The sequence below is a fragment of the Glossina fuscipes genome, unplaced genomic scaffold, assembly GCF_014805625.2.
Source record: "Glossina fuscipes isolate IAEA_lab_2018 unplaced genomic scaffold, Yale_Gfus_2 0, whole genome shotgun sequence".
Taxonomy (NCBI): Eukaryota; Metazoa; Arthropoda; class Insecta; order Diptera; family Glossinidae; genus Glossina; species Glossina fuscipes.
In genome coordinates, this window is record NW_023998414.1 from 1,911,067 (window position 1) to 1,929,607 (window position 18,541).

Sequence of the window (18,541 nt, forward strand, 5' to 3'; positions counted from 1 at the left end):
AGCGGCTTTGTGCCACCTAGCTATAGCTGGTGCAAGTTGGCGAATGAGAAAAATAAAAGGAAAAAAATTGCATTAATCTGCATGAGAAGTATGCAGATTCTTAAAGAGATTGATTTCTCTGTGATTGACTTGTATTTATATCTGAATAGTTACATATCTAGGGTCTTATGGAATGCTGTTACGCCCACAAGCATCTTTTTTTTTTACATTATTCTTATCTATCTAAGAGATCGTTGCAGCGTTGGAAAATTTATAGAGCACTTGCCCCCATTGTTATATTGTTGCCTATAATTATCACATGTGATCAAGACAACAGTTTTATTTATTTTCGGAAACCGGGTAATTGGATAAAAAAATCTCGATAAAAACTAACCCATAAAATAAAATAAAACAAAAAAAATAAAAATAAAATAATTTTTAAAAAAATATCGATTACGCCCTATTTGTAAATGTTGTCGTTAAAAATTAACCTTAATTGTTATTATTATATGTGTTACTGAAAACACGAAAAATATTCTCTTAATTCTAAATTATATTTACAAATTCTCTTTTTCAAGTAATTTAATTGTATTCGGGTAAATAGGTAAATCGGTAGATAGACAGGTAGGCATGTTATAATGGTATGTTTAAATAAATATATTATCTTAAATACATTTAATCTTAATTATAATTTTACGAATTAAAAAGAAAACAAAATAAACTTATATTGAAATTTATTCATCATCCTCCTCTTGTAAGGATTTTTCGGGCAGGCCGTATGTAGGACAACACATACCCTCCGTGCCGTCCATGTTGAAGCAAAATAATGTACGCTCTAGTTCGGTTGGCTCGTGCGGTACAATTCCATGCACTTCTTTTAATTCGGCTTCCGGAAACCACGCGGCATCAGAATCTTCGATAATTTTTATACCGAAAAGTCTAAAACAAGAGACAAGAGACGAAAAAAAAAATAAATAAATAAATAAATATTTTTGATTAATTGAAGAGAACTCTTGCTAGACCTACCTGAATATTGCGACAATTGGTATCCATAATATAGATGAGAATATCAAAATGAATGCAATGACAATACACCAGTGAGGCCATTCCATTTTTTCGGTCATGCCTTTCGAGGCGATCCATGCTGGGTAACTACTGCCCTCGGTCATCAGCTGATAAAATGATGCAGTCAAAATGGTAAACATAGCGCATGGTGATAAATACTTCCAGCAAAACATCCAATATACACCTGGGCGAGAGCCAGTCATCATTTCAATATCATCCGAAAATCTACAACAAAGCAACAAAGAAATTTTATATGATTTAGATCGTATCCTTTGACACACATGGAATAATTCTTATGGCAAACAAATGACAACTTTATGATTATAAAGCAAGACTGACTATTACAGACCCCCCCCCCCCCCATAACGCTCCGCTTAATCAACTCCTTCATATATCTTCGTCATAAAATATTTTAAAAAAATTGTACCTAAATGCTTACTCTTCAAACAGATGTATGTAGTCCGAGCATGTCACAGTAAATTTGTCTGTTAAATCATTATTTTATATCAACTTTCATCAAATAAAGCTAAAAACTGCACATTGTTACTCGATAAAGTCTCTTATTCTTTCAAGAAACCATGATTCATCGAATAGTCCTCGTCCTATCTCATTTAAATTTCCCACATTCACTTAGTAGGCTAGAATAGCATTTCTGTCCGCAACTATTATAGGCCACACATTTTTTTGATGTAAGGATTTTTTCAAAATTTGACGTTCTACGGGCAATGTTCGGAAAAGTAGCCCGCTCCAATTCATTTTCAATATCGTTCATCCTTCGGCCAAAAGTACAAGAATGGACAGGTAGACTTGATTCGATATGCCTTGGCGTTATATAAATATACATATATCGGCATAAAGTTAATATAGTCCATATCGTAAGTGGGGTAGGGTAAAATGACTCTGGACCGACACATATATAGTAAAAGTTGAGTATACCTCAAATACTCCTATATACATACATGATGCAAGAACTTACCATACATGGTCTAAGACTTGTATATCTATGTTTGCCTATTTGGCTGTGATAAGCATTCGTACAATCGCAAAAATGAAGATATCGTTTTTAAATCTGTCAAAGGCATTAGAAATTCTTGTACGCAAGTTGGTGTTTGAAACGAATATATACGACGGCAATGCCATAATACATGAAAGTGTCTGCGTCTTCGAAAGCAATCAAAATAAGGATAGTTGGCCCGTTATACGAATAGATACAATCAGAACAGTATTCACGTAGATTCTGTAGATGATCTCATGGAACTGGTATAAAAGTGCAAAAATTGTTCAATTTGTTTTCTTTTCTTTCCAACTTTCCTTTTATATGCAGATGATGAATTTGAAAAATTCCACCACTGCCGAATACCCATATATATATGCCTAAAATACCGTAAATTTCAAGTTTATACGAATGTGTGTAATGGCCGAGAGGATTTAAGGTATACCCATTTTTTAGTACAGCGGTCGAATTAAAATTATTCTCTGAAACGAGGTAAGCTTATCTGTGTGCCAGTTTTTTCTATCATCCGTCTTTCCCGATGTCCGTTCACGTAATTTTGCTTTCAACTTCGCAAAGTCGCAATTTTTGCAATATTTTCCCAAAATTTGATAGACTGATAGGTTTCAACCTGAGACCGAACGCCCCTGAAAGTTGATTTGGGCGAGACCATTTTTGCGATCATTGTCCATATATAACGTCTTACTTTGAGATAGTCATTAGACGAAAAAAAATTTCCGAAATTTCTCGACATAAATCGCTGAGTAATTATATATTATCTATCATTCATGCAAAAGATTTGGATACGATGGGTGAGTTTTTCTAACTCCCTACCCTATATCAATTTCTACGAGAAGTCAATGTTTAAACATTTTTGAAATTTTTAAATTTGATAGTGAAAACTGGTGGAAATTTGGACCAAGTTAGTCCACATTTGGAACCAGCTCCCATCGAATGTTTTTATATTTAAAGGGATTCCCTTGAAAAGTATGGTTGTGTAAGTTAGTTACTAGTTAACGTTGTCCGACTTGCATTTGTTTCATTCGTTCATGTTTAGATTAACTAATACCTACTGCTTAGCAGGAATTCGATTTTGGGTCAGCATCTGGTGGATTTCGATTTCCGATTCGCTATAAAATGAAAACATTTTTTATGCTTACCTTCTAATACCGTAAATATAGCTAATGCTTATACATTCACACAAGGCGATAACCAATAATGGAAAATTGCCAGCAAAACTATCCATCAACTGAAATATGTAACTACCGGCACCGTTCGCAAAGCACATAGATATCATGCAGCAAGTGAGACATAAACCCTTGCAGAATGGCGAGGAAATTTTAATGAATATTTTTGTAAGAAAAAATGATGAACAGCATAACTTACTCCAACAATCCATTCTTTAGGTAAATTCGGAAATAATTTCATATCCACAAGGGAGGTAACTACACCTTCTAAAGTGCCAAACTGTGAGTCAATGCCCAAAGTGAATAGCATTAGAAAGAATAAGACGGCCCATAATTGGGCGCCAGGAAACTGATTAATAGCCTCGGTGAAGATAATGAAGGCCAGGCCGGTACCCGAAGCGCTCTGAAAATTAAATTTCAATAAAGATTAGAACATCGGACATTAATAGCTACCACAGACATTGGCTAATTCTTTTTCCAAATTGCATAACGGTAAATTGTTGGTTGCATTTTGCTTTATCAAATGATCGCGTTCGGCGATGCAACGTTCATAGGTGGCTGTCGCTTTAAAACCGATAACTGAGAAGACGACCACACCGGCAAACATCGATGTTCCGCAGTTGGTAAACGAAACAAGTATCGCATCACGATAACAATTATTATTAGCCGGATTGTAGGAGCTGAATGCTATTAAACCGCCGAAAGCCAAGCCCAATGAAAAGAAAATTTGTGTACCAGCCTCCAGCCAAACTACTGGGTCGAGTAATGTTTCCCAACGAGGTGTAAATAAATGTGCGACCCCATCAGCTGCGCCTATGAAATAAAAGTCAAAAATACATTTTTTTTTTTTTTTTTTCAATACGTTAGAAATTGATTTACAAAATTCTAGTAAAATAAATTTATTGATGCTTGGAACTCATTTAAAATGGGAAGTACGTACGTTCTTCGCCTAAATAAGCAAACAGCGGAGAACTCAATTTTGCCGAAAAGCCGACGAACATGGCAGAAAAACTATGCATGGTTTCCCGGCGCGCAAAAAGCAATTTTCTCCGAAATGGAACGTGTCTACAAAGAAGAGTATAAGAAATATGGCGAGGAGCTATTCAAGGAATACGCTCATAGTCGACGTCTCAATACACGCATCTATTCCGATATAAACGCTAAACTTATGAAACACGCTCTCTACAACAAATACGATGCGTTGCGGCCATACCGAAATGAATTCGGTCGTTTGCCTCTTTTCTATTATTTGACCGCATGTGCGCAAACAAATACTGACAATCGATAGCAAGTAACGATTCGAACGGGATTCAGTTATTCAATTTGTTATAATTTATTAATTTTTGATAACAAATATTTATTTAATAATAAAATAATATATTATATACATGTATATTTTAATTCTCAAATTTTTGATATTTCGCATTATGACCGAAACGATAAGGATTCGCGTCTACTAACATCAGCTTGGAAACAAATGTACATTTATCGCAGAAATTGCTTTCACTTCCAAGTCGTCTTCCAGTCTCGTTCTAATTTAACTATCATCAATAGATATATTTTAAGTACATATAGGCCGGCCTTGAGTTATGAGAAAGCGCATGATTCCGAATAATAATGATAGATAAAATATCGTTTCTTATTCAAAGTTCTTTAACTTTGTCATTCGTTGCTCGGCAGGGACTAAAACCTCGTTGGCTTATCATAGTCTATGACAGTTCGCGCTTGTGGAAGGCGCGAATTTTTTTTTTTTTTTCGTACTGAAGTGTTAATAAATCTTGATTTAAACATTTATATCGAACTAATAATTATGTTCCTTACTAGACAAGACATGAAAAAGGGGGACAATGTGCTGGACTTGACTCGAATCGATTGAAATTTGCTTGAGTTCTAAAATAAGTTGCAGAATACATTGGCAATTTTCGGGGCTTGTTGTAGCGTTCAGATCCTGAGGAATATTAAGATGGGATTTTATCCGAACAATAATCAGGATGACATGTCGCTCGGAAAATTTACGATTATATACCTTGCAAGTTTGTAAGCGACGACCCTGTTAAAATCCACTTTCAACTATTAGAATCGTACCTATTGGTATTCATGCCGTGTTCGATTATCCCTTGAAATGATTTCATTCGAAAGAAATGAAGAATTTTTTAACATAATTTTTGTTTTTGTATTTATAAAATGGAACAGTTCCGATACCAGATGCGTATGGCCATGATGAGTTGATGCGCGTGAACTCATATTATGACACTGATAAAAAATTTTGTATATCTTGTATTTCGTCTGAGACTTATTCGAAGGTGTCTTAGAGAGAATCCTTTATTAGAGTGAAATAGTTACAATTCCCGTTCATGCATGTTTTGGAAATGCCAAGACTATTAAGGGTTCATTAACATCTGAGAGTCTAGCCGAACGTATGAATGCATCAAAAAATGTTAGTATTTCTATATAGTCGGCCTTGTCCGATTGTGTTTACGGATTTCAAATGATATTAAAATAGACAAAAAAAAAAGAATTGCACTGATGGAAAAGGAATTCGTATAAAACTGAAGACTATGACAGCAAAAGCGAAACCCTAATCGCAAAACCAATTTTAATACTTTTTCTCGGAAATTAGCCCCAGATCGAATAAAAAATTTTTATTATTAATCACTACTTTATAAAGAAGAAGAGGAAGAAGAAAAAAGAAGAAGTTGAAGAAGACAAATCGCAACGATTAGAAGTGCCTTATTTTAGTCTAATAGTTTTCCTCTATTCCCACGAGATTATCAAATTTTGTTTTTTAAATTCATTTCCGACCGCAAAGGCTGATGTGCGATGGCATGACTTGACGACAATCGCCTTTATTATTATTGTTGTAGTGAAAAAAGTGTAAAAATGCAAGTATCAATGTGAATAAGTGTTAACGAAAGCCCTTATTAGGAACGAAATCTTGATGCCACCTATTGGCAATATAATCGAGATTAAATATCGCGGGCATTTGCTGAAGCAACACGTCACAGTCCTTGGAATAATCGACAGATTGAAGAAGCTGCCCACTTAAATAACATCCTTACTGTCTATTTGAACTTGGAAAACTAATTCTTCATATATATTGATGTAATAAACTGATCGCATTTATTGAAAATGAAGATAATTCCGTTTTATTTGCTAATCTCTGCTCATAACTATCTGTGGTGTAAGACAATGCATATGCTTGCTTTATTGATGATTTAATTTAACATACATGTGTAGGCGTTGAAGTGTACTTCAATCAAACAAGAAAAGGGGGAAAAAAATTTACATTCAAAATATTACATAATCATATTTTTTAGTTGACAAACATAATTTGCTCGTGTACTTAATAGAAATGGAAGTAATATTTTATCATCAACTGACACATCAGCGAACAATTAGCGGTACAATAGCAAAGGCTCGACGCAAATACAGGAGATATTACTCATGGTTTCCCGTTCAGCAGAATTGCCTTTACTCAGAAATGCATAACGTTTATAAGGACGTGCGTAAAAATTATGGTGAAAGCATATTCAAAAGTTACGCCAACGAGCGACACTTAAATGAAGCCATCTTTTGCGATGCGAAAGTCGAAAACTTGGATAATGAAATTTTCATTGATCTTAAGAATACAGACATAAAAGATCGCATGGAAGAGTTCTGTAATTTGCCCACATTCTACTACGAAATTTCTAAAAACTCTACGTGCAAGTTAAATAAATGAAAAATCTTGTTAACAATGAGATACCAAAGAATAAATATATTTATATACATATATCCTTATATATATATACATATATATAGAAATACAAGGCATTTTTATTAATGTAAAATCAATAGTGAAGTATATTGCGGAAGCGTGATTCAAAGTCTCAGCACGAAGTAAACGCGGAATTGCAAGCTAATTGCACGCGAAAGAGTGAAAATTTTCCGATAAAACTTGAAAACTCTCCGATCTCATAATCCGATATCTTCACTTATTCAATATATAGTTCGAGTTTTTTTTTGCTTATCAAACTGGTTATCAAACTTTAGGAACCTGCATAGAAGAGGATCGGAAAATGGGTTCATCACTAAGTGCCCCGCATAATTTCGCTTAATACAATTTCCCATTTATGTTCATGATAAAATACCAAATATTATACCTTGCTTCCTTGTAAGAGCCTATAGGATGGGATCCGAAAGATAAGCTTATTTACTCCCCAAACTTGGTATAGTTAATTTTGTTGTGAAATTACTCCTACAGACCAACTTTCATTATAAAATATTAAAAATTGGGCTTTTCTGCTCTATAACTGCCTATTTTTCGTAGACGTAGTTACATGACAGACCCATCCAATCAGCTCTATACGTTACACGATACCTGAGTGTATCAAATTTCGCAAAACAGTTAATTTGATGCGAATTTTTTGTAAATCGTTACAGCCGCCAAAAATTAAGAAAGGATACTGAAATTTCGCAGAAGCATTCCTCGATCGTTTAGGAAAACGAGGTAAAGAAATTGGTGTGATCTGTTCGCATACATGTCCCCTATATACGCTACGCTACTACAACTAAGACAAACTCGAGACAACGCCGACAAATTTTTAATATTTTCATCTACATCTATATTTTGATATCATGCATATATAGTTTCGAAAAACTCTTAGTCAGATATTTGTCAGAGCCATTTGCATGGTCGGCGCAAAAATGTTCCCGATCGATTCGCTAATGCGTTCACATTTGACAACTAAATAGGCGCATTAGCATTTATATTCCATGTTACGCTCATTGAGTTATTAGATTTATGATCGTTGACTTGATCGGTTTTATTTTCGTTGTCTACGGTTTTTTGACGGATATATAAAAAAGAAATTGTTATTAACCATCTTCTTTTGCATGTAAAATCTATCAATGTGTTGTTTACTTTCCGTACACATATTTTTACACTGATGCCTTACTTTTTATACTCTACACCACTTGTGGTATAGGGTATATTATAATTTTGTTGCGGACACACGTAACATCCAGAAGGGCTTAAGATAAGATGGATCAACCTTTTACTATACCGATAGATTTTAAATCACTTTCTGAATCAGTGTAAGCTTGTTTGTCCGCCCGCCTGTCCGTCTATCCGCCCGTTTGTCTCTGCGATTTTTGTTCATGTATTTTTGTGTTCATTGTTCAAAGACCGCAATTTTGGAGATATTTTGATGATATATAATACGCTGCCATGCTTTGATCTAAGGACGAGCGCTATCGAAAACGGTTCGGAACGGTCCATTTTTCCAAAAAAGTTAACAATTTTCAAAATTTTTTCGACAAAACTCTCAGCATTTTAGTAGTTTCGCAAACTAATTTGATATGAAAAATTTGGTTCGGATAGGGCAATTTTTTGAATCGCCTGCCCTATAACCGTTCCTACGAAAACCGAATGTTTATGCGATAAAGAGATAGAAATTTCAATATTTCATGGTGTATATTGGTTCATAGGAGTAAGTTAATAAAGCTATCAAACTCACCGAATTTGGACCACATGGATCTATTTTTTGGATATCACCAAACGCCAAAAAGACCTAATTAGTAATGATTTATGATGAAAATTTCTTCGTCATATTGATTTGGCATAAAATCTAAGTGGACCAAGTTTGTATTGCTTGTACTCCGCTCCAGATAAAAATTGTCGTGAATAGTAAATCGTTTGTAAAAAAAGTTTTAATTTTTAATATTTTATGATGAAAATTGATCGTTAATGGGAATTTTGCAAAGAAATTACCGGTAGGAATTTGGATCACATAGATCCGTTTTTTAAATCCTAACATATATAAGGGTCATCGTAAAAAGAAAGCCCTTATATGGAAAGAAAGTTTAATTTTTCTAGGAAATAAATTAAATTTGCTGAATTTGGATCAGGTCACGCGTTGTTTTGAGTATTCTCCAATATGCGGGCTTGCATGGAAGGTATGCGTTTGCATCGAAATAATGCATAATTTTTGGTTTATTATATATCAAAAGAAAGTGAATAACGGTATTAGGCAAAGTGATGTTAGATATTTAACGCTCGGCCTTGCCTCGCTATAATGTTCTTAATTGTTTATAATGAAAATAGTTGACGAATTAGGTTAGGCAAGGCCGGGAAAGGCGTTAAATAGGCCACCTTGCCCAATTACAACGTTTTAACCTATACTTTCTCACTTCGAACAATCGGAGCAATTTTTTTGATGAATCTCTTGTTTTGAAAGTGAAAATTGTTTTTTTATCCAATTTAATAGGAACAATGTTAATCTAAAGGCAGAACCGATTTTTTCTTTCCTTTTAAGCATAGAAATTCAATGCAACTTGATTGAATAAAAAGTTCTTCGAAATAAGAAATTTTTTACGTGAATGAAATGAAGTAGAGAACTGTAGCCCTTTACACATGCGCATCATTTTTCAGAAAATTTGAGCTTTTTAAAGTTCTTGCACGACCGAATACACGACTTATGCTTTCTTTTTATAGAACGTAGGCGTTCCCTTTCTTTCTGTGGTTTGAAGTGAACTAACCTTTTAATGTTATGCCACGAAAAAAGAATATAATCAGCACCACATAGGGAAAGATGGCAGTCATGTACACGATTTTACCGCTCGACGTAATACCTTGCACCATACAAATATAAACAAGAAACCAAGAGACAATTAGGGCAATAGCCATATGGTAATTGAAAGTTTCCGGTTCATCAACGTTCTCCGAACATTGCAATGTGGTGCGATACCAATAAAATTGCGTTGGCGATGCCATCTAAATAAAGATAAGTAAATAGATAGTCAGATATGACAGATAAAGTAAATACAAATTATCAATCCATATATACATATATATGTGCTTATGCTTACCACACATTCAGGTTCATGATCATAAGTATAATTGGCATAAAGACGCGTTGGGCAATCAGCCCAGGGCAGTGGAGATTCGAAACTATGCAATAAATATATGAGGCACCAGGCAATTATTGTATTATAATATAACGCCACAATGTAACTGACAACGGCCGATGAGATACCAATGCCACCCAAATAAGGCGACACTTGACTCCAAACACCGATAGCACCCTTACGTAAACGTTGGCCAATAGCCAATTCCAGGTAGAATATAGGTATACCTTGGATGCACAACATAATAAAATATGGCACCAAAAAAGCGCCGCCGCCGTTCTTTTGAGCCAAATAGGGAAAACGCCAAACGTTACCCAAGCCCACGGCATAACTGAAATTATAAATGCAGTGTAAGATGGGATGTAGCTACGTGTATATACGATATTCAGCTTAAATAGTTACCCTATGGTAGCGAGCAGAAACATTATTTTACTATCCCAACTCTCACGTTCGTCACCCTCTTTGTCGCCCTCGACTAAGTCATCGGCTGGTGGTGCACTTTCAATTGCTGCCACCAGATCGGCCACTGCCTTAGTAGTATCCACTTCTTTCGCTTCTTCCAGTTCGGACGATTCGTCGAAGGCGTCCGACATAAACGCCTGATTAGTCGCTCCATACATCGGTGTGTGATGCAGACCATGATGATGCGATCCAGGACGATGACTTCCCGTTGAACTACTTGTACTATGCTCTGACACGAGACGGCCGCGCAATTCCTTCAAATAGATCAAAGCGAAAGATAAGACAACTGCACAAGCGCTTAAGTCCGCATAATTTAAATATAAACTTACTCTCAACTCATGCTGATCAATACTTCTTTGAGTTTTCAATACAATATCTCTTGAGCTTTGTCTGCGCAACAATTGAGCTATTAAAAAAAATTATGGAATATCTTTGAATCACATTAAAAGGGTTGCAAAAGCTAGATAGTCTACGAATAATCACATAAAAACTCAAATAGAACTGCAGGTCTTCTTACAGGACCCCTATGTAATAGGCCGTCCCTTATAGAAACGTGTACGTATATAATTAATGAATGGCCCAAAAGATAGAATAGAACAATGCCGAGAATTCTAAAGATTTCGAGTTAAGTTTAGATTATTTAGTAGCAAGTGTTCTTAATATTGCATTTGATGAATAAATTTGAAATGAAAAACGAAAAGTAGGTAATCGAATCATCTAATGGATGCTAGATAACGCGCGGTATGAATTGCTTGAACGCCAATTCCCATTTAACCAATGTGAGAGTATCTGTATTGGTTAGTAACGCATTACTGTTACTAACGCTGACTGAAGACTGAAAACTACTGTAATAGGTGCCTTTGTTTTTTTTTTTTTTTTTTGTCAGATCGCCACAGTCATAAATATGAAGATCAGAAGGTAAAGTTCAGCACAAACATTCCTTGATTCATTGAGAAACCAAGGCTAGGAAATGATTGTGCTTTGCCCACGTACAAGTCCATAATAGACTAGAAATTTGAATAACTACGAAAAAATAACGACAATTTTTTCATGATTTCATCTATTATCTAACTTTGGATTCTGTGAAAATATTTGGAGAAAAGTTCTACCCAAGTATTCATCGCAACCAGCTGCTTATTTAGCCTGAAAGTGGTGCGAACTGGTTTATTATATTATTACTACATCCGGTTATTACGTGTACAATTGTTAAAATGTACACAATTAACAATAAAATTTGAATTGCAATCCATTTCCGATTTATTTCTAATTGAATGAAGAACGTGCTAATTAGCGTTAGTACAAGATAAATATGCTTGAATAAATTTTTTTTTTTTTTTTTTAATTAAAAAAATAACTTTTTTTGTAAGTAAGCATATATCATTTTTTTCTGCATTTTTATAATTTTTTTTCATTACTTTTCCTCTTTGCCTAATTTTATTAATTTTTAAATTGCAAATTTTATATTGAAACTATTTATTGCACTGTTAATAACTTTAGTATGATATGTTTTCATTGCAATTATGTATCCCATATGGTCTAGTGGCTAGGATATCTGGCTTTCACCCAGAAGGCCCGGGTTCGATTCCCGGTATGGGAACTCTGTCGTGGGTAGATGGTTTCTTTTCATTTTTTTTTTTTTTTTTTTTAAATCTATACCTCGCTTTTTGCTTATTTTAATAAAACTTTTACGACAATTCGCTTATAAAACTAAAAAGATTGATCTCTTTTTCGATATTTTCGTTTCTCAGCGACGAGCTTCAGTGAATTCAACGTTACTATGATTTTTCTTTTTTCTATATCAAGATTGCAATTCGTAAAGCAATGAATTTAATAGCTCGAAGAAATCAAAGAGTTATTTTAGAGAGAGCGTAGTAAGGGAAAAGAAAAAGAAAAAAGCAATCGAATGCTTTTACGAAAAACTTTAAAAACTCTTTATGCCTAAACATATGCTGTATATAACGACCTTTTTTAATTCAAAATTTTTTCAAATCTTTGTCAAAAACATTTGGTCCGTTAGATAATGTTAAGTTTTTGTTTTGCCGACGGCTTTTGTTAATTTGGTCCGTTAGATAATGTTATTCACAGAGTTGAACCCTTCTGGTCTGTTAAGTTGCGCGTTTAACATAGCTGATTGGCGTTAACATTTAAGTTGTTAGTTGGGCACTCAACCGTTTATATATATTTGTTTAAAAATTATGACGGTTTAATTCTAAGCTAACTTGTAAAATAAAAGAAACTAAGAAATTTTATCTGTGCTATCAACTGTGTATCTTTGTTAAACCGATGGTAATTAAACATTCGCTGTAGCACCCTGTATTGCCATTAATTCGTACAGCGCCCTATCGAAATCGTGCTATGTGAAACTTTTTTACTTCTTTATTTAATCTAAAATTTCACATACCGATTAACCTAATTTAAGCGTAGACATAATATAAGTTAAAAAACATATATATGTATATAGGTATATAAACCGAAACCGTGCTTTACAAGTACAGAGTTAAACGCGGGTTACGAATGTATACATACGATTAGTGTAGTCTATCGCACGGAGATTCAAAGCCGCGACCACTCAATTGATAGTCGCGAGTCTCGGTTTCCCTCAGTTATGCGATAGCCCAAAAAAGTAGAAATATTAATGCAAGGCAAGAGCGGCCATAATTCAGTACAATTTTTCATCGATTTTCGTAATAAAATAGGAAAAATTGTATATATTTTCCATATAAATATATTAAGAATTAAAACGAATCAAAAAGATGATTCCGATTCGATGGATTTATTGCGAATAGGCTTTGTATTCATCCTGACAAACTTTTTATATCTCAGTATCATAACTAATGTAGCGTACAAAAATATTACAAATTAATTACTTAATGACATAATAACCGATATGGAAAGTTTTTTATGATTTCGAAAACTCAATGTATTGTGTCTACGAAAAATTCATTTTCGCAATTGCAGCAAATTCTGATTCGAAGTTATCGTAATTTTTTCTTAATTGCTTCTCAAAAAAAGAAAAAACCCATCGCAAACACGTCACAAGACAAGTGCTATAAATGAAAATTTGTGTTTTTACTAAGCAGTACAGTTAAGACCTTAATCGACCACCATTAGCAACTACAGAGATACAAGTATAACCTTCACTGGTTTGCTAAATATTCTTTTTATGATATGGCATCGATGGAATATTTTCATCAGTTTTTATTAAATATAGTCTTTATATATGGCATATATTTATAATAGATTTCGTATACGATAAACACCCTAAAGTGATTGCTCAATATACGGCTTGAGAAGAAGTATAATAAATATATCGCTAATTAGCGATAATTTGTGTATTTAGAATCCGTATAAACAGAGCCGATACTCTTAGCTGGTAATGTTCATTCGACTTGAGTCCTTCAATTTGTTTTTTTTAGTGAACGTTATTTAAATGAATTTTAATACCAACAATAATAATCCAAGTTGTTCGATCTGTTCCATTATCGTTAAGCGTTTAGAAAGTTGGTTAGGCACACTGTCTCTATGGTCCTTATTTCCATAAAAATATCGAGTAAAAAAAATATTCACATACACGTTCGAACGCGTTCGGCTTTCTTTGACTTCAGGAGGCTTTAGAAGAGCCTTATAATCGAGTACAGCTCCTTTTTCTTTTGGACCTTGAAACTGAATTGTAGAAGTAAAGTAAAGTCTTTGACGAAACTGTAAATAATCTTAGGAGCATCGTGATTAAAGTTCTTCTTCTAATGCATTTGTTTCGAATGATTTATTTTGATTTTGGCTTATCAAACTGTCAAGGATATAATGCACGTACAGCTATTTCTCGCCTGAACGTGGGACAGCCGCTGTTACGCGTCTAAGCGTCTCCCGGAACCTAAGGATAATAATAGATCGCTGTTTCCTGGTATAAGAGATAATCATGCACAGCCATCTAAAAGGCATCTATGGCTATTCCTTACTATATTTATCGGTCACGATGGCTTCAAGCAATTACGATCTGGATCAAAATTTATCTCAATACCTATTGCCAAACGCTTCTTCTTCTTCAGCTAATCAATGATCGTAATAGTGACACGAAAATGTAACTTTAACCCATACGAGTGGAATGAGAAAACACTTGTCATTCGTAGTTCCCGAGAATGAGTCGAAAGCCTCATAATTTGTATAAATGGTTAACCTTAACGTGTTGAATCATTCGAATGCCTAAACGATTAAGACGCTAACGAGACATTTTCAATAGTTTTTCAATTCATTTTTTCAAGTATAAAATGAAACAAATAATTTATTTTTTTTTATAAAGGAGAGAGAGAGAGAGAGAGAGATGACTTCACTCACCTGTGTTGGCCATATTTGCAACTTTTTAATGTGTGTGTATGTGTGCGGCGTACGTATGCAAGTATTATTATCTTTTTTCCTTTCTTTTTCTTTTTGTTTTTTTTAATTTTTTTTTTTTTTTTTTTTTTTTGGTAATCAATTATTTATATATAGATATATATTTTGGATTTATATTTCATCAAGAAATGCATGCATATGCAGGAGCAACTTATTCATTAAATTTTCTGTGCTGGTGCATGTTGTGGTTTTGATAAGACGGTGCGATCATTATTGCTTAACTTCCGTATGTGTACAAGAGGTCGTGCAGCCAGTGATATTGTGCAATGCATTCTATATTCACAGTTTGAAAAGTTTTCTTTTTTTTTTAAAAAAGTACAAAAAAAAAAAAAATGAAAAAAATTAAATTTATAATATAATTAAATCAAAGTGAAAGATACTTTTTATTTTCTAATTAATTGCATATATATATATATATATTAATTTTTTATAAATTAACACATACTTAGTTGTTAGCGATACACTCTGGCTATGCAGCATAATGAAAGTTGATAATAAAACTTACTAAGCAATGAAATTTAACATACACATACACATACATATTAATTATTATTATACAATAAATATTCATACGTAAGAACTAATAGGATTACTGATTACTAACTATATACACTTATAACTCAAGATTATCATAATCGTATTTAACAATCAAAGAGATTTGTTTAAAAATGTATGTTTGCTTAAAATTTAATGATAATTAATTCGAATCCTTTCCTTGGATCCTTGGACCTTGGACCTTGAAGTAAATACTTTTCGTAAAATGTTACCAGAAATCGTTTGAATAAATGCTTTTTTAATTTTTTTATTTCAATCACGGGACCTCCCCAATACGAGTAAAATGATAACCGTTAGAAAGTGTTAGGAAAGAGAAAGAGATAATAAATGCGAAGCGGCTGCAGCATGGCTAGTGGATGTGTGCCCAATCGCTGTTTTTACCGACAAAAAAAAAAAAAAAGACTCAATTGCAAACTACTTTTATGCATGGTCTACCGTAGCGAGATTTGAACTCGCGTGCATCAATCTGGTAATCGCAACTCCGGCTTAATCGCTTATGCGATAGCTTATTTGAATATCTTTGCCAGCAAATAAATTTTTTTTATTATTTCACTTACTAACGGCATCGACAATCACAAATTAACGTCAAGATAACGTCAAGCCCATTTACTGAGAAAGAGCAGTCAAAGTGCAAGTGCAATGCACTTTCGTTTTCGTTAGGATTGGATTTATTCTGAAGTAAGCGAGAAAGGAAAAGTCTACAAATTCTATTTGTAATTCATAGGACACGTATCGCTGCCGTAAATGCAATTTCAATAGACAGACATACTTAGCTAATGTCAACTATTCTCGCTAATAATTAAAATACTTTATCTGGTACTGCGCGTACTGCTGCTGATATTTTAAATACAAGAACAATATGAGCTCACTTTTTTTAATGATTGTAAAATTAATCAAGAGATAAATGAATTGAAATAAATAATGCCGAATATGATGGTGCACATGAAGCTTTGCAGTGATTACATGAATAACAAAGAATGGATCGTCAAGATCACAACCGTACTTCTGGAATTATTTTTCTGTATAAATAGAAAACGATTGATAGAATGCCTACCGATATTATAATGAAATAATTTGAAAAATTGAGTCAAAAAAACTATTGAATAAGCATAGCCAAGGAGCAATCCCTTGCCTTGCATTTATTATATATATATTACATTCCCATAATCCCCTAACGAGACGAAAATATTGCAAATTATCAAAGGGAAAAAAAATTTCAAATCTGGTCATATTGTCTTTATACTAATTTTTACCGAATCTAAATTCAGCTGATGCGATATCATTTGTACCAATAACTCTTTTTTTTTTTTTTTTTTTTTTTTAAATTATGAAAATTGTAAAGAATTATCTCACCAAGTAAATGTGGTCTTAAAACACACTATACCGACACATTATAACAATACTGTAAGTAATAAAGAAATTTTACGCATAACTACGGTTTTCGCTTACATTATTCATATATGTTATCTTAAATATATATATATCTGAGTAGTTGTGATATTAAACCGTCTAGAAAATAATAAGCATTAAGCCTTGAACTTTGTAACATATCTCTTATAGGGCCCAATATTTTCTAAACATATTCACGTTATAATCTGGAACCAAGATTTCATCTAAACACGCGAAAAGGAACTACTCATACACTCACACACATGTATTTAATTAACTACACACAACCACACGCATATATATATATATATATATATATATATATAAGAACAGAAAGAGTGGTAGGGAATATAAAATAATGTTCATAAAGCAGAGATACCATCAACTAATTTACTTGTAGAAGTAAAGTAAATAAGTTATGCGCATAAAAGTATGCTAATAAATAATAACAATAACAGCAATACAGATTTAGAAACCTTATATAATAATAATGTCAGTTATCAAATCATACAAACAGATATAAAATGTAATAAATAATTTATTGATATTTCGATCTATCGAAGACACCGCACACATACTTGTTCAATATTTTATTATTTTTTAAGCAATTTTTTTTTTTTTTTTTTTTTTTTTTTTTTAAGAAAAACCAGCCAAAAAAAACGACAATAGTATAATCATAACAATCGAAACACTATAAACTATGAACAAAGATTATATATAATAGACAAAAAAAAAAAAAAAGGACAAAAAGAAATCATATAAAAAGAAACGATATTTAAACTTTGTATTTGTAAGCGAGGTAAAAAATTGTTGAATAGAACGATACGAGTTTCAACGATTAGAATGTTATGTTTACAATTGCTGTATAAAAACACCCACACCTACCACTACGAATTTTTCATCCATTCAAAATAAGGTAGCATCTGGTCTGAAAAAGCAAATTAATCCTGGTTATGTTTAAGGAACAGAGCAATGCGGATGATTGTAAACCCACGCACGCACACACACTTATTTATGTGTCTATGTACATACGTGCAGGTATTCTATACTCTATTTTTATATACGTATGCTATATATATATATATATATATATATATATGTATACATGTTCTGTATATATATATAAACATATGCTATATATTTATATGTATAAACATATATATATATATATATATATATATATATATATATGTATATATGTATGAATGAATAAATGTATGTATGTGTTTATGTATTTGTGGATGAAACGGGCGGAGAGTAACAGAGGCTATGTATATGTTTATGTGGATACGTAAATATATATATATATATATATATATATATATGTACGTGTGGAAATGTCCTGCGAACTTTTGCATAACAGTCCTCTTTTGAAAATTTTCTCTCCTTTTCAAATATTCGATAACTACGATTATATTTCATTGGTTTACACACATACAATTATTATTCTAGTATGAAATCATTCACAAACATTTTTCGAAATTTTAGTCATCACAAATGACACACAATTAAATAATTGCCTTTTTTAAATTAATTTTTTATGTATTTATTACATTATCGACCAAAAGCGTTCTTAGCCTTAACACCGAACCGTTAAAACTGTTGACACATAGCACAAAGTCAAGAGTGACTCTTG

General features: G+C 33.0%; 1 protein-coding gene, 1 long non-coding RNA gene and 1 other non-coding gene across 3 annotated transcripts; 1 reads left to right on the plus strand and 2 right to left on the minus strand.

The window, feature by feature from the left end:
- On the minus strand, positions 1 to 14,941 carry LOC119644207 (sodium-dependent neutral amino acid transporter B(0)AT3). The gene is made up of 10 exons (XM_038043743.1): positions 14,905 to 14,941; positions 10,902 to 10,978; positions 10,513 to 10,826; positions 10,072 to 10,441; positions 9,742 to 9,976; positions 3,683 to 4,035; positions 3,422 to 3,625; positions 3,196 to 3,353; positions 1,006 to 1,269; positions 1 to 918 (listed from the first exon to the last, which is right to left on the minus strand). Exons 1-10 carry the CDS (start codon positions 14,915 to 14,917, stop codon positions 714 to 716), a joined length of 2,193 nt encoding a protein of 730 aa, XP_037899671.1. The 5' UTR covers positions 14,918 to 14,941; the 3' UTR covers positions 1 to 713.
- On the plus strand, positions 12,098 to 12,169 carry Trnae-uuc. The gene has a single exon. It is a non-coding gene; the product is annotated as a tRNA-Glu (tRNA).
- Positions 14,942 to 15,065: 124 nt separating the features above from the next.
- On the minus strand, positions 15,066 to 18,487 carry LOC119633039. Its single transcript, XR_005246845.1, has 3 exons — positions 18,344 to 18,487; positions 17,791 to 17,833; positions 15,066 to 15,259 (listed from the first exon to the last, which is right to left on the minus strand). It is a non-coding gene; the product is annotated as an uncharacterized LOC119633039 (long non-coding RNA).
- Between the last annotated feature and the right edge of the window lie 54 nt (positions 18,488 to 18,541).